The sequence below is a fragment of the Ovis aries genome, chromosome 13, assembly GCF_016772045.2.
Source record: "Ovis aries strain OAR_USU_Benz2616 breed Rambouillet chromosome 13, ARS-UI_Ramb_v3.0, whole genome shotgun sequence".
In the NCBI taxonomy this organism is placed as follows: Eukaryota; Metazoa; Chordata; class Mammalia; order Artiodactyla; family Bovidae; genus Ovis; species Ovis aries.
Window position 1 is genome coordinate 17,366,776 of NC_056066.1, and position 14,387 is coordinate 17,381,162.

General features: G+C 42.4%; 2 protein-coding genes across 3 annotated transcripts in view; one reads left to right on the forward strand and one right to left on the reverse strand.

Moving 5' to 3' along the window:
* The window catches only part of APBB1IP (amyloid beta precursor protein binding family B member 1 interacting protein), a 78,992-nt gene that overhangs the window by 47,093 nt on the left and 17,512 nt on the right, over nt 1-14,387 (reverse strand). The window lies entirely within an intron of this gene.
* On the forward strand, nt 9,022-10,054 carry LOC105613287 (methylsterol monooxygenase 1-like). Its single transcript, XM_042230461.2, has one exon. The coding sequence runs from the start codon at nt 9,204-9,206 to the stop codon at nt 9,957-9,959; it is 756 nt and encodes a 251-aa protein (XP_042086395.1). The 5' UTR covers nt 9,022-9,203; the 3' UTR covers nt 9,960-10,054.

Here is a 14,387-nt window from a genome sequence, read left to right on the forward strand (position 1 = left end):
GACACACACACACACGTACATAACATGAAATGGATTACTGTATTTTTTAAAAGACATATTTTAAAAAATATTTGTATTTATTTATTTGGCTGCACTGGGTCTCAGTGATGGCATGCAAACTCTAAGCTGTGGCACATGGGATCCAGCTCCTGACCAGGGATTGAACCCAGGCCCCCTGCATCAGTGGTGTCTTAGTCACTGGACCAGCAGGGAAGCAACAAGAATATGATTTTTAAATGGACTTCTTTCCAAGTTGTTTTAATTTTGAGTGAATGCAGGGTGGAGTGGGCAGGGTAATAATGTACTCTGCTAAGTCAAGCTCCAGGGAGGTGAAAAGTGAGATGGCAGAAAGAGACCCAAAAATATTCAACAGCATCATAAGTTAACCACATGTGACATGGGGGAAGGGCAGCTTATGTGAATGCAAATTCTCACCTGCCTCTGTCCTATTGACTTTTCTATATCTTTAGAAGATAAGAAGTAGACTAGTGTCCCTTATATATGCTTGGGCTGAAAAGAGATCTTGAGACTTTCTTAAGTTCCCTTTTTATTCTATTTCGAGCATTTACATAAAGTATGGGGAACTGCTTTCATATTTAGGATCTACTGTGGCATTAAACAAAAGTGACAACATAATTTAGGGCTTTTTGAACAGATAAAAATAGAAAAATATATTATTCACTCATTTGTAAATAAGAACAATGGGAACTAATTTTCATAGACACAACGCCTACAGATAGTTACATGTATTCACTGTTTCCTACTTCTCCCTGTTTTCTCTCGAATTTACCCCTCTATGGCTGAATGTTTGTGTCCCACCTACCCCGTCCCTGCCACCAAATTCATTTGTTGCAACCCTAATATCCAATGTGACGGTATCTGTAGATAGAGCCTCTGGGAGGAGATTAGGTCATGAGAGTGGAGCCTTCAAGCTGGGATTACTGCTTGTATAAGAAGAGAATTGAGGGACTTCCCCGGTAGTCCAGTGGCTAAGACTCTTTGCTCCCAATGCAAGGGGCCTGGGTTCAATCCCTGGTCAGGGAACTAGATCTTACATGCCACAGCTAAGACCTGGTGCAGCCAGATCAATAAAGAGACACAAGAGAGCTTGCTTCTCTCTCTCTCTCTCTGCCATGTGAAGACGCAGCAAGAAGACGGCCATTGCAAACCAGGAAGAAGACCCTCACCAGACACCGGATCTGCTCATGCCTTGGTCTCTGACTTTCCAGCTTCCAGAACTGTTGAGACATAAACGTCTGTTGCTTAAGCTGGCCAGTCTACGGTATTTTTGTTCTAGCATCTCAAACTGACGAAATGAAGGGCGTTAGTTGCTCAGTCGCGTCTGACTCTTTGCAACACCATGGACGGGGGCCTGCCAGGCTTCTCTGTCCACGGAATTCTCCAGGCAAGAATACAGGAGTGGGTAGCCACTCCCTCCTGCAGGGGATCTTCCCAGGGATCAAACCCTGGTCTCCCGCATTGCAGGCATGTTCTTTACCATGAACTTTGTTTCTACCATGTCACCAAACTGTGTCAAGATCACCAACAACCATCACATTTCTAAGTCCAATAGTTAATTCTCAGCCTCTTAAGCAGCATTTAACACCATTCACCGATCACCTTGTCTTGGAAATACTTTCTTCGCTTGGCTTCCATGAAAGCTTTCCTTCCTGCTTTTCCTCCTAACAGAGACCAGCTGAACTTAAAGTTAGTAAAACTTAAGTTTCAGGGATTCCAGGGACTTCCCTGGTGGTCCAGTGGTTTAGAATCCACCTTGCAATACAGATGACTCAGATTCAATCCCTGGTCTGGGAACTAGGATCCCACACGCTGCAGAGCAGCCAAGCCCATGCACCACAGCAAGGCCTGTGTGCCACAGTGAAGATCCCACGTGCCGCCACTGAGACCTGACTCAGCCAAATAAATCAACTTCTTTTTAAGTTTCAGGGATCCTCACTTACAGGCTTTTCCAAAGACTGCGCTTCTCTTCTGGCACCCAAGCCACAGCATGGAACACTGCTTTCTTGCTGAGAGATCACCCTGGTAGTGGTCTCAGGGCTTGGAGTGGGGCTAGTGGGCTGCCAGCATCACTTCCACTTCACCTGGACTCCAGCAAGAGCTGGACCTAAGGTAAATCTCACAGACTGTGGATGCCATCCTCTATTCCAAGGAGAATATCTGAAGGAAACACTGTTCTGCTCTGTTACTTGCTTGGAGTCACCTTGACCCAGGCTCCATGGCCATCTGACCTTACCCGTGGGGCCAGCTTAGCAGTTGGGAGGGGGCAGGAGCTGTGGGGTCCCAGCTAAACTGGACCAGCTGCTTCTTGAGCCACTGGGAGCCATGGGTACCATGTAGTATCTAGCGAAAGCAAGTGACTCAGTTCCTCTGAGATCTCGCTCCTGGGAAAGAAGCACCCCCAGTGGAAGAAACCACAGAGGAAGTTACAGATGAGGCCTGACCATGGAGAGTTATGCGCCTGAAGCAAAACTTTTTCTAAATTACCAGTAACACAATTAATGCTGAGTAACCTAGCTGGAGGAAAGACTAAATTAGCTATTTCCACTATAGAAGATTGTATTTCAAATCCATCCTCATATGGAGAGCTAATCAGAGAAGATGCAGTCTAAAATGCAGGAAGACATATGTCAGGCAGTTAGTAATAATAAAATTAAAAACGTGCTTTGGGGATATTACGATATTTGTGGCATGTATGTTCTTTTAATGGAGAAGGAAATGGCAACCCACTCCAGTATTCTTGCCTGGAGAATCCCATGGACAAAGGAGCCTGGTGGGCCTTTGGGGTCGCAAAGAGTCGGACATGACTGAGCAACTAACACACCCACGTTCTTTTAAAATTGAAATGCAGTTGACTTACTGCGATATTTCAGGTGTACAACACAGTGATTCAGCTTATACATATATATGTATAGTATATACACGTATTACATATAATGCACATGTATATGTATTATTTTTCAGGTTATTTTCCATTATAGGTTAAGGTATTTAATATTGTTCCCTGTGCTATACGGTAGGTCCTTGCTGTTTATCTGTTTTATATATAGTAGTGTGTGTCTGTTAATCCCAAATTTCTGATTCATCCTCCCCTTCCCTTTTCCCCTTTGGTAACCATGGTTTCTTTATTTTTTCTAATTTTGATATATTTAATTTAAAAATTTTTTAATTGGAGTATAAGTGCTTTAAAATGAAATGAATCAGCCATATGTGTGTATATATATATCCCCTCCTACTCCACCCCAGCCCCATCCCACCCCTCTAGGTCACCACAGAGCTGAGCTTCCTGCACCTTATAGCAGGCTCCAACTAGCTATCTATTTTACCCATCATGATCAGTCACTCAGTCGTGTCTGACTCTGCAACCCCATGAACTCTAACCCACCAGGCGTCTCTGTCCATGGAATTCTCCAGGCAAGAATACTGAAGTGGGTTGCCATTTCCTCCTTCAGATGATCTTCCCGACCCAGGGACTGAACCCGAGTCTCCTGCATCTCCTGCTTGGCAGGATTCTTTACCGCCAAGCCACCTGGGAAGCCCCTATTTTACACGTTCAGTTCAGTTCAGTCGCTCAGTCGTGTCCGACTCTTTGCGACCCCATGAATCGCAGCATGCCAGGCCTCCCTGTCCATCACCAACTCCCAGAGTTCACTCAGACTCACATCCATCGAGTCAGTGATGCCATCCAGCCATCTCATCCTCTGTTGTCCCCTTCTCCTCCTGCCCCCAATCCCTCCCAGTATCACAGTCTTTTCCAACGAGTCAACTCTTCGCATGAGGTGGCAAAGTACTGGAGTTTCAGCTTTAGCATCATTCCTTCCAAAGAAATCCCAGGGCTGATCTCCTTCAGAATGGACTGGTTGGATCTCCTTGCAGTCCAAGGGACTCTCAAGAGTCTTCTCCAACACCACACTTCAAAAGCATCAATTCCTCAGTGCTCAGCCTTCTTCACAGTCCAACTCTCACATCCATACATGACCACAGGAAAACCATAGCCTTGACTAGACAGACCTTAGCGGCAGTGTATAAATGTCAATCTTAATCTCCCAATTCCTCCCACCCTCCCCTTTCTGCCCTGTGACCACATGTCCGTTCCCTACATCTGTGTCTGTATTCCTGCCCTGCAAATAGGTTCATCTGTACCATTTTTCTAGATTCCACCGTAGGTTTGTTTCCTATGCCTGTGAGTCGATTTCTGTTTTGTAAGTTCATTTGTATCATTTTTTTTTAGATTTGTGGTTAACTACCTTAAGAAATTAGCCATTTGTTGTGATTCCTTTCTCACTCTAAATATTTACTTTCTATTTTAAATTTTATTCATCATTTTGTACTCTTTTTTTTTTTTTAAAAGGGAATGTCCTCAAACTGTGTAAGATTCAGGAACCTCACTGGTTCTCCTTTCAGCCTCTCCCATAGCCCCTCCTCATTTCCCAGATCTCCTGGTCTTCCCTCCGGCCTCTGTCTACACTCACTCCGCGCTGATCTCACGCCGTCTTGTGGCTTTAAACACTGCATACAAGCTGCCGAATCCCAGTGTGCATCTCCAGCCCAAACTCCTCTCTTATTTCGCACATTCAACTACTACTTAGCCCCGCCCCATCCCTCGAGTCTCTGATTTTATCTCCCTTTCTTCTGCTCCCAGGAGCCCCCAGCTGCTCTGAGGACTCTGGCGGGCATCTGCACATGTTTTGCTCTTTATCTGAATGCTTGTTTCCTGCTGACCTAAATGGCTTGCTCCCCACAGCCTTTAGGTGGTTGCTTAAAGGTTCCCTCAGTGCTCCCTAACCTCTTTCAAAATCAGCTCTTTACCACAAGCCCACTTCTCCCTGTTCACGTTCTTTTTGGCTTCCCTGGTGGCTCAGACGGTAAAAGCGTCTGCCTACAATGCGGGAGTCCTGGGTTCGATCCCTGGGTGGGGAAGATCCCTGGAGAAGGAAATGGTACCCCACTCCAGTATTCTTGCCTGGAAAATCCCATGGACAGAGGAGCCTGACAGGCTACAGTCCATGGGGTCGCAAAGAGTCAGACACAACTGAGCAACTTCACTTCACTTCCACTTATCAACTAGAATGTAAGCTCCGTGAGGGCAGGGATTTGACTGTTTTTGTTTCTTGGGTTCCCAGGAAGCTGAGCGATGCAGAAACACGATAGACAATGAGTGAATACTTGTCACATGAATGGATGAATAAAAAGTGTAAAATGCAATACACTCATTTAAGTTTCATGAGGGCAAGGATTACTTCTGCGTTCCTAGCGCCAAACACAGTGCCTGTCTTGGTCACAGAAGACCTGCAAAAGTCTTCCCTGAATGGCTGAATGGCCTCAAGGGGAAGCAGTGGAGGAGAAACGATGAAGGGGGAGACAGATAAGAAAAGGGAACTGGGGACTTACCTGATGGTCCAGTTGTTAAGACTCTGTGCTTCCACTGCAAGGAGTGAGGTTCAATCCCTAGTCAAGGAACTAACCTCCCGAATGCCACACAGTGTGGCCAAAAATATTTTTAAAAAAGAAAAGAGAAGGGAAACGTTTCTACAGCCACCATAGTGGGTGGTAAGAATGAACAGGAGGGAATTCCCTGGGGGGTCCAAGTGGTTAGGACTTTGAACTTTCATCGCCAATGGACCAGGTCTGGGGAACTAAGATCTCATAAGCCTTGAGGTACAGTCAAGAAAAGAGAGAAAAAAAGAGAAGGAAAGGAAAGAAAAAAGATGATGCAATGCTAAGTCAAGCTCCAGGTAGGTGAGAGGTGAGATGCATGAATAAGACCCCAAAACGTTCAACAGAACTTGGAAACAGTAAGTGACAAAAGAGTATTTTTTAATGCTTTCAAAGGTAATACCTTTAAATGGAAAAATCTGGTGGGCACACTTTTAACCAAATAATCAAAGACTTAGGATTATCACTGATAGGACAGCCTGACATCACTGCCCTTGTGGTAAGGCTCCCCGAACGCAGCATCACCTCTACACTAACGCACCAGAGTGTTTTGCTGGAGTCTAGTCTGGAGGGGTCAATCCAACAAATCTCCACTGAGGGACTTTCTGCAAAACAAACAAAATGACTTGTCTAGACTCTTCAGAGTTGGGGGGGCGGCGCAGGGGGAAAGACGTTATTGGGATAATCTGGAAAATGTGAATATGAACTGTGTATCAAAAAATGATTAAATCAGTTAAATTTCTTGGGTATGATAACTGTGGTTTGTGTTTGAGAAGGTCTTTGCTCTTAAGAGATAAATGGTGAAAAACATAAAGCACACACTGTAAAATGTAAACAATGAGTGAATCTGGGCGATGGGAATACGGCTGTCTGTTGCACTATTCTTACTTTTTTGTTGTTGTTGAAGTATTGAAACTTTTCAACAGAAAAAGTTGAGGAGGAGGGAAAGAACCAAACTCTTTCAAGTCCGGTGGATCTGAATTTTAAAAAGCAAAGCAGGGACTTCCCTGGTGGGACAGAGAAGAATCCGCCTGCCAAGGCAGGGGACACAGGTTCGATCCCTGGTCTGGGAAGGTTCCACATGCCTCGGAGCAACTAAAGCCCACGTGCCACAACTACTGAGCCCAACTACTCCGACTATTAAAGCCCGTGTGCCCAGAGCCTGTGCTGCACAAGAGAAACCGCTGCAATGAGAAGCCCACGCACTGCAATGAAGAGCAGCCCTAGCTCACTGCAGCAACAGAAAGCCTGTGCGCAGCCACAAAGACCCAGAGCAATGAAAAGATAAACTAAATAAATAAATAGAATGGTACTCCTTTAAAAAAAAAAGCCAAGACGAAAAAAGAGAGAAAGAGGAACAAGGAGAGAATGAAATGTGAGATGCTGGCAAAGACAATACAAAAGAAAAAAAAATCTATCCTGAGCAGAGCTGATTTGTTATCTCATCGAATTATCATAAAACCCTGTGGGGATGGATAACTCTACTTGCTCCCATCTTCACAGATGAAGAGCTTCTGCTTAGGAGTTTGAGTGACAGGCCCGAGATCACACAGGACAGGACTCAAACTCAAGTCCTGTCTCTTCCATTGGGCTGCTTGCTCCTGCCTTATGCAGAAAATAAGCCACACAGTCAGAAAGTCACAGCATGGGAGATGTAGTGAAAGAAAAATGTAGGTGCAAAGTACACTTGGACACTCGCAGCGCATCTGCCTAGAGGTGACACATGGTCACAGGCACCAAGGAAATGTAAGAGGAGAAAAAGGCACACGTGGCATAGGAAGCCAAACTGAAGCAGGATTTCACGCAGCAACATCTCAGCTCAAAGGGAGGCTCTTTCACATCAGAGCGTCTAAAGACTCCAGAATGGGGTTTTGTCTTCATAGACATGACTGTGGGCGCTGTCACAGCATCTCCCTGCTCCACTGTGCTAAGCTAGGGTCCCTATCTGGCCATGGTCCTGACTTCCACCCCTTAGGATAGGTAGAAAGGGAGGGGCCGCCTGGGACTTAACGCTGTGCGCAACAAACAGGTGGAAACAGAAATTATCTGGTAATCACAAGATTTTGATGCATGATTTTAAAACAGTAATATTCCCTTCTTCCAACTCCTAGTTGAAAGTGGAAAAGGATGAAGGGAAAGAGCTCAAAACACTTTGGCTTCAATTTCTCAGTTTTGCTTTGGCGGTGAAGACCAGCGTGTTCTAGTTCAAGGAGGATTTCCCTGAGCGATTGCTGAAATTCTTAAATATCCAAGCATGAGAATATTAGTGTCAGATGGCTTTTTAATTTGCAGGAGAGCAGAGGGGATATTTCCTAAGGATTCCTAAGAATGAAGAGTCGTGACCTAGGCCATCACTGGAGTAAAAGGAACCAGACATGTCCCCTGAGATGCATGGAATAGTCCCCAGCAGAACACATGTTCCAGGCTTTGCTTAGAAAGCAGGAAACAGCTCCTCGGGGCTGAATCTGCCACAACACTCTGAGACTGGTTGGCCAGCTTTATGAGTTGTTTCTTACAGCAAAATAGACACACAGATTACTGTACACTGTAAAAAAAAATCACTGAAACCAAAAGAAAAACTAAAGGCAACTTATTTCTTCAACTCAAAAACATATGTTGACATTCAAATACTTCTGAAGCCATGATTCCTACAGTCGAGTATGAAATCTGGCTACCACCAGTAGTAATCAGCTATGACATAGTATTCCTTAACCACACACGTGTCAACTGAGTGGAACAGAAAAGGTGTCTTTTTATCTTATCGTCATTTTATTTGTTATCTCCATTGGTAGTAGAAGACACACTTCATTTAGAAAGTTATCAAGGATTCCCGTGGTGGTCCAGTGCTTAAGAATCCACACTTCCATTTTGAGTTTATTTTTGTGTATGGTGTTAGGAAGTGTTCTAGTTTCATTCTTTTACATGTAGCTGTCCAGTTTTCCCAGCATGACTTATTGAAGAGGCTGTTTTTTTCTCCGCTGTATATTCTTGTCTCCTTTGTCAAAGATAAGGTGCCTGTATGTGTGTGGGTGTATGTCTGGGCTTTCTATCTTGCTCCACTGGTCTTTATTTCTGTTTTTGTACCAGTATCATTCTGTCTTGATACTGTAGCAATTTGAGTCTGTTCTAGAGAGGTGGATGAAGCTAGAACCTGTTATACAGAGTGAAGTTAAGTCAGAAAGATGTTGGAAAACCAACATCGTATATTAATGCATGTATATGGAATCTAGAAAAACAGTATTAATGAACCTATTTGCAGGGAAGGGATGCAGATGCAGAGAACAGACTTGTGGACACAGTGGGGGAAGGAAAAAGTGCGACAAAGAAAGCAGCATCGACAGGTACCCCACCATGTGTGAAGTCGACAGCTGGTGAGAAGCTGCTATACAACACACGGAGCTCAGCTTGGCGCTCTGTGTTGGCCCAGAAGGGTGGGATGCCGGAGGGAAGGAAAGCTGATTTGCACTGTCATAGGGCAGAAACCAACACAACATTGTAAAGCAATTTTCTTCCAAATAAAAAATAAATTTAAAAAAAAAATTGAGTGGCAGCGCCTAGCACAGCTCTGGAGGCGGCGGCTGCAGACTGGGTGGCGCACAAGAATAATAAGGCTATCTGCAAAGATTTGAAAAATGGCAACAAATGAAAGTATCAGTGTCTTCAGTTCAGCATCCTTGGCTGTGGAATAGGTAGATTCACTTTTGCCTGAGAATCCTCTGCAGGAACCATTTTAAAATGCTTGGAACTATATGTTGAATAATTATACAAAGTTCCAGATTGCAACGTGGGGATCTCTCATAGTTCAAGAGGTCCTTTATTTCTTGTTCTGTTTACCTGGATCTTTGTTTCAATTTATACCTTACATGAAAAAGTACAAAATTCAAAAGGATAAACCAGAAACATGGGAAAACCAATGGAAACATTTTAAAGTGCTTCTCTTTAATCACTTTTGTATCCAGCTTCCGTTGACGTGTGGAACTTATTATTTTACAGAGTATTTCAGTATTCCCTATGATTGGGGAACAATGCCAAGATGGTACATGCTTTTGGCAAGATGTTTTGGCTGTGCAGTGATCGAGGATACTTGGCACTACTTCTTGCATAGGCTTTTACATAACAAAAGAATATATAAACATATTCATAAAATTCATCATGAGATTCAGGCTCCATTTAGAATGGAAGCTGAATATGCACATCCTCTGGAAACCATAATTCTTAGAACTGGATTTTTCATTGGAATCATACATTTATGTGATCATGTTATTCTTCTTTGGGCCTGGGTGACTGTTCATTTGATAGAGACTGTTGATGTCCATAGTGGTTATGACATTCCTCTCAACCCTTTAAATCTCAGTCCTTTCTATGCTGGTTCTCGGCATCACAATTTGCACCACATGAACTTCATTGGAAACTATGCTTCAACATTTACACGGTGGGACAGAATTTTTGGAACAGACTCTCAATTTAATGCCTACAATGAGAAGATGAAGAAAGTAAAAGACTGAATAAGCATCTCATATAAACCTTCCGGAAAATATGCATTTCTTGAATTGAAGCTAGTAGCTAACATTGCTTCTGGGGAGCAGAAATAAACAGATGACTTGGCCACTAAGTGATTAAAAAGAATATCAACAACTTTTAATTAATTTCTTAGTGGGAGCTTTCATATATTTAAATACAGTTTTCCTGAGGAAGTTTTAAGGGCCTTTTTGCTAATCTTACAAAAAGGATTTAAGTAATGGAAGGAGTATTAATTGAAGTCTTTCCCCCAACATTGTGCCATAGGCCTGAAGCCAAAATTGGTCTTTAAACCTTTTAAATATATAGTGGCCATTTCAGGAACTCTTGCTAGTGGTGTTGGCCTCCTATTGAACTTTAAATACCTTTTTGGAATTTGTATTAAAAACCAAACGCCATGGATTGAACCATACCAGTCTGTACAGTATGAGTGAGTGCCGAATCCAGAACAGCCAGTGCCAGGAATTTCTTCTTATTTGGAGCTGACCAGTTTGAAGTGACTCTTTGGGAAGTCCTTTTTGATTACAATGTACCACTGTTATCTATAAATTAAGGCATTTATGAATTGATGTAAGACTATTTCAGTCTAGAGGTTTTCAGGTTACTTGAACTTTTTTAAAAAAGAGCTTTATTTCTGCTATTTACCCTTTCATTTTTGCATATCAAGTTTTCTTTGTACTTAAAGCAGTGTCCTGAAACTATGTATTGGCTTGCTGTATTTGCACTTGGAGCTACTGAAGTAAATGAGATTTTGTTTGATTATTCTGTTTCCAATTAAAAAAAAAAAAAAAAAAGAATCCACACTTCCGTTACACTGGGTTCAATCTCTGGTTGGGAAACTAAGATCCTGCATGCCGCACAACCAAAAAATAAATAAATAAAAATACAATTAAAAATAAATAAAAAGCTTAAAAAAAATTCACAGTGATGCAGCACTGAAATGTAAAATTAAGGTCTGGTGAAGACTGACATTCATAGACCAGGACATGCAATTCATGGCAGCAGAAATTACTAGAGAGCTCAGGCTGTAATTTTCAAACTCAAAAGAGATGGATTTCACAGATTTATGTATCATGAAGAATTATCATTTAGGTACCAAAGGCCTACCTATTAAACACTTGTAATTGGAAATCAAAAGTTGTTTCACTTCCAAAAATATTTAAGACAATAAAGAAAAATAAATCTTTGTATTTAAGCAAATAAGAAATATTTTTAAAATTCATGACTTTTTTCAGTTAGGTCGCTCAATTCTGTCTGACCCTTTGAGACCCCATGGAATGCAGCACACCAGGCCTCCCTGTCCATCACCAACACCCGGAGTTTACTCAAACTCATGTCCGTTGAGTCGGTGATGCCATCCAACCATCTCATCCTCTGTCGTCCCCTTTTCCTCCTGCCTTCAATCTTTCCCAGCATCAGGGTCTTTTCACATGAGTCAGTTCTTCACATCACGTGGCCAAAGTATTGGAGTTTCAGCTTCAGCATCAGTCCTTCCAATGAATATTCAGGACTGATTTCCTTTAGGATGGACTAACTCTTGGATGAGCCTAAAAATTACACTGTGAACTCTAAAGGTTGAAAGGAACAGGCTTGGCTAAATGTCTGGCATGCTCAGCCTTAGAATCGTAAGATTCTCAATGTGAAGAGGTAAAGGCTCACATTTTATTTGTAATACCAAGAAGAAACAATATGAAATTCTACAAGCAACTGTAGGCTGTTATGTCCTAAAATGTCCCTGAACATTCGATGCAGTGTCTTCCACCTCCAGAAAGAAACTGCTAAGGAACTGATCAATGAAATAGGATAACGATGCTGAATGTTCTCAAGATGAGAAGTGAACAATGACCTTTGGCTTTAACCACATAAAGTCACTAGTTATCTCTGGAGAAGCGTTGAGGGCGGAAACCAAAAGGAGCCCCTTCAGAAGGGAGTGGGGAAGAGCGATAAGACAAGACAACCTATCTGAGAAGGTGAGTCCATTCGGTCAGTAGCAATTATAACATGCATTCCTGCCTGTCACTCACAGTTCTTCCAATGTCATGGCTCCAAACATCTTTCTTTTAAACTGAAATTTTATTTTTATCTACTTGTTTTTTTCTTTCGGCTGCACCACATAGCTTGTGAGATCTTAGTTCCCCAACCAGGGCTCAAACCCACGGCCCCTGCAATGGAAGTATGAAGTCTTAACCACCGGACCCCCAAGGAAGTCCCCCACAGATGTGCTGTGCCATCATTTAACCACTTCTCTATTGCTGGAAATGGATTATTTGTCCTTCTTTTCAAGAAATAGTGTTACAAGCCAGATGTTTTCCTTTGCTGAAAAATTATATGCAGCAAGGCTTAAGGATAAAACTGAAAATATCAATTAATTCTTGTTGCCTTTCTGTGGGGTGAGAAAATCTCTGGTTTTGGGTCTTGGTCAGTATTTTGCACCTGGCACCAAAACCCCCAAAGGACTGGGGCTGTTGGTTAAAAATAACAGTCAAGGGTGGTAAACTCTGCATTAATGAGCTCAAGCAGCCTGTGTCCCCACCATGGCCTGGCCTTCTCTCTATTTTCAAGTATTTATGGCCATTCCTGTGAGCGCGTGTGTCCAAAACATGATATACAAGTGCCATGGAAAAGATATTAGAAAAATCTGAGGTGCATTTAAGAGTTTTCAGCGGCAACCCAGTTCTAATTATTCTTCTATAAATTTTACTAAAACTTTTTAGTAAATTCTAATGTATTTTACTAAAATTTTAGTAAACGAGTAAATTTTTAGTAAATTTTAAAATTAGTAAATTTTCTTTTTCCTCAAAGATGCACTGACAATGTTTTCTACTCTATTTTGAAGTTAGAACTGAATTTAGAACTATTTTAAGATAGGAACTGAATTCTTACTCCCACACATTCACAATGATTCATCCCTTAAAAAAAAAAGCAAAAAACATCTATTAACAATATTTTTCTCTCAAATCATCTTCCATAAGTAGTTGGGGTGCGGGGGGGGGTGTGTGTGGGGGGCACTGCTATTTTGCTCACATTTGCCTTGAGACACATGGGCCCACCCACGGCTGAGGCTAGGGGACCACTGAGCCAGCTGGGGCAGACAAGACCTTCCCCAGGGACAGAGCAGAGTCTAGAACTCAGAGACAAAACCCAGCACTGTCACTTATTGGCTAGGTAACCTTGGGCAAGTTACTTAAACTTCTCAGCACTTTAGTTTTCTCATTTTCGAAAGGTGTGATAACTAGCTGCCTTGTGGGGTCCAGGTGAGAGTCTATAAATGAACGAATGTACAGTCTGTACAACAGGCCTGGCTGAGCTCTGCACACTCAGTACCATAAGCAACTGGAACTGAAGCCTTCTTTCGCCTCTGAAAGGCCTGGAAGGCTGAAGACATTCCGATAATAATCCTTTAGAAGCTGGCATTATTTTTCCTATTTTACAAAGTTTAAGCAACTTATCCTAGATCAGAAGATTAGTTAGCTGCAATAGTATGAAATCACTGATTACTTAAAGTAAGTGCCACTTTGAATCACTGCCTTAGATCCTTATTTAGCATCTTATTAGCAGCTTAGGGTTTGAAGAGAAAGATTTTAGGTGAATGCAGTAGCTTTGGTGCTTGAGACTCAGCTTAAATGTCACCTCCTCAAAGAAAAGCAGTCCCCCTCAAGATCTCCACCAAAGCATATTGGATACTCCAATGCTCAAGGATACAGGCTGATTGGATATTCTGATCATGGTCATGGAGAGAAGGGTGACGGTAGGCAGTGCATGCCACACTGTTCCAGCCAACAGTTTCCTGACCAGGAGCCTAATGCTCAGCCCATCCTTTCCCCACCAGGAAAACCAACTGGCTCCACAGGCATTCTTGGTTGTAACTGGCAGGGGTGGGAAAGTCATGAATGGAAAGAAAAGGGAGAGTGTTTTAAAATATATACATATCTTTTTTTTTTTTTACAACAGCCTCTTTAAAGATTCTTTTTTTAGTTAGAATATTGTTCATTTACAATGTTGTGTGAGTCTTATGTGTACAGCAAACTGGTTCAGTTATACATATATAAATAATTTTTCAGATTCTTTCCCATATAGGTTAGTACAGAGTATTGAGTATAGTTCCCTGTGCTATACAGTAGGACCTAAATAGACATTTCTCCAAAGAAGACCCAAAGATGGCCAACAGGCACGTGAAAAGATGCTCAATATCGCTATTAGACAAAAAGTGAAAGAGAAACCGTTAGTCGCTCAGTCATGTCCAATGCTTTGCAGTCCCATAGACTGTAGCCTGTCAAGTTCCTCTGTCCATGGAATTCTCCAGGCAAGAATACTGAAGTGGGTAGCCATTCCTTTCTCCAGAGGATCTTCCCAACCCAGGGATCAAGCCCAGGTCTCCTGCATTGCAAGCAGATTCTTTACCATCTGAGTCACCA

Coding starts and splice junctions, on each gene's coding strand:
- LOC105613287 (XM_042230461.2), top strand. CDS start 9,204: ATGTTGAATAATTATACAAAGTTCCAGATTGCAACGTGGGGATCTCTC.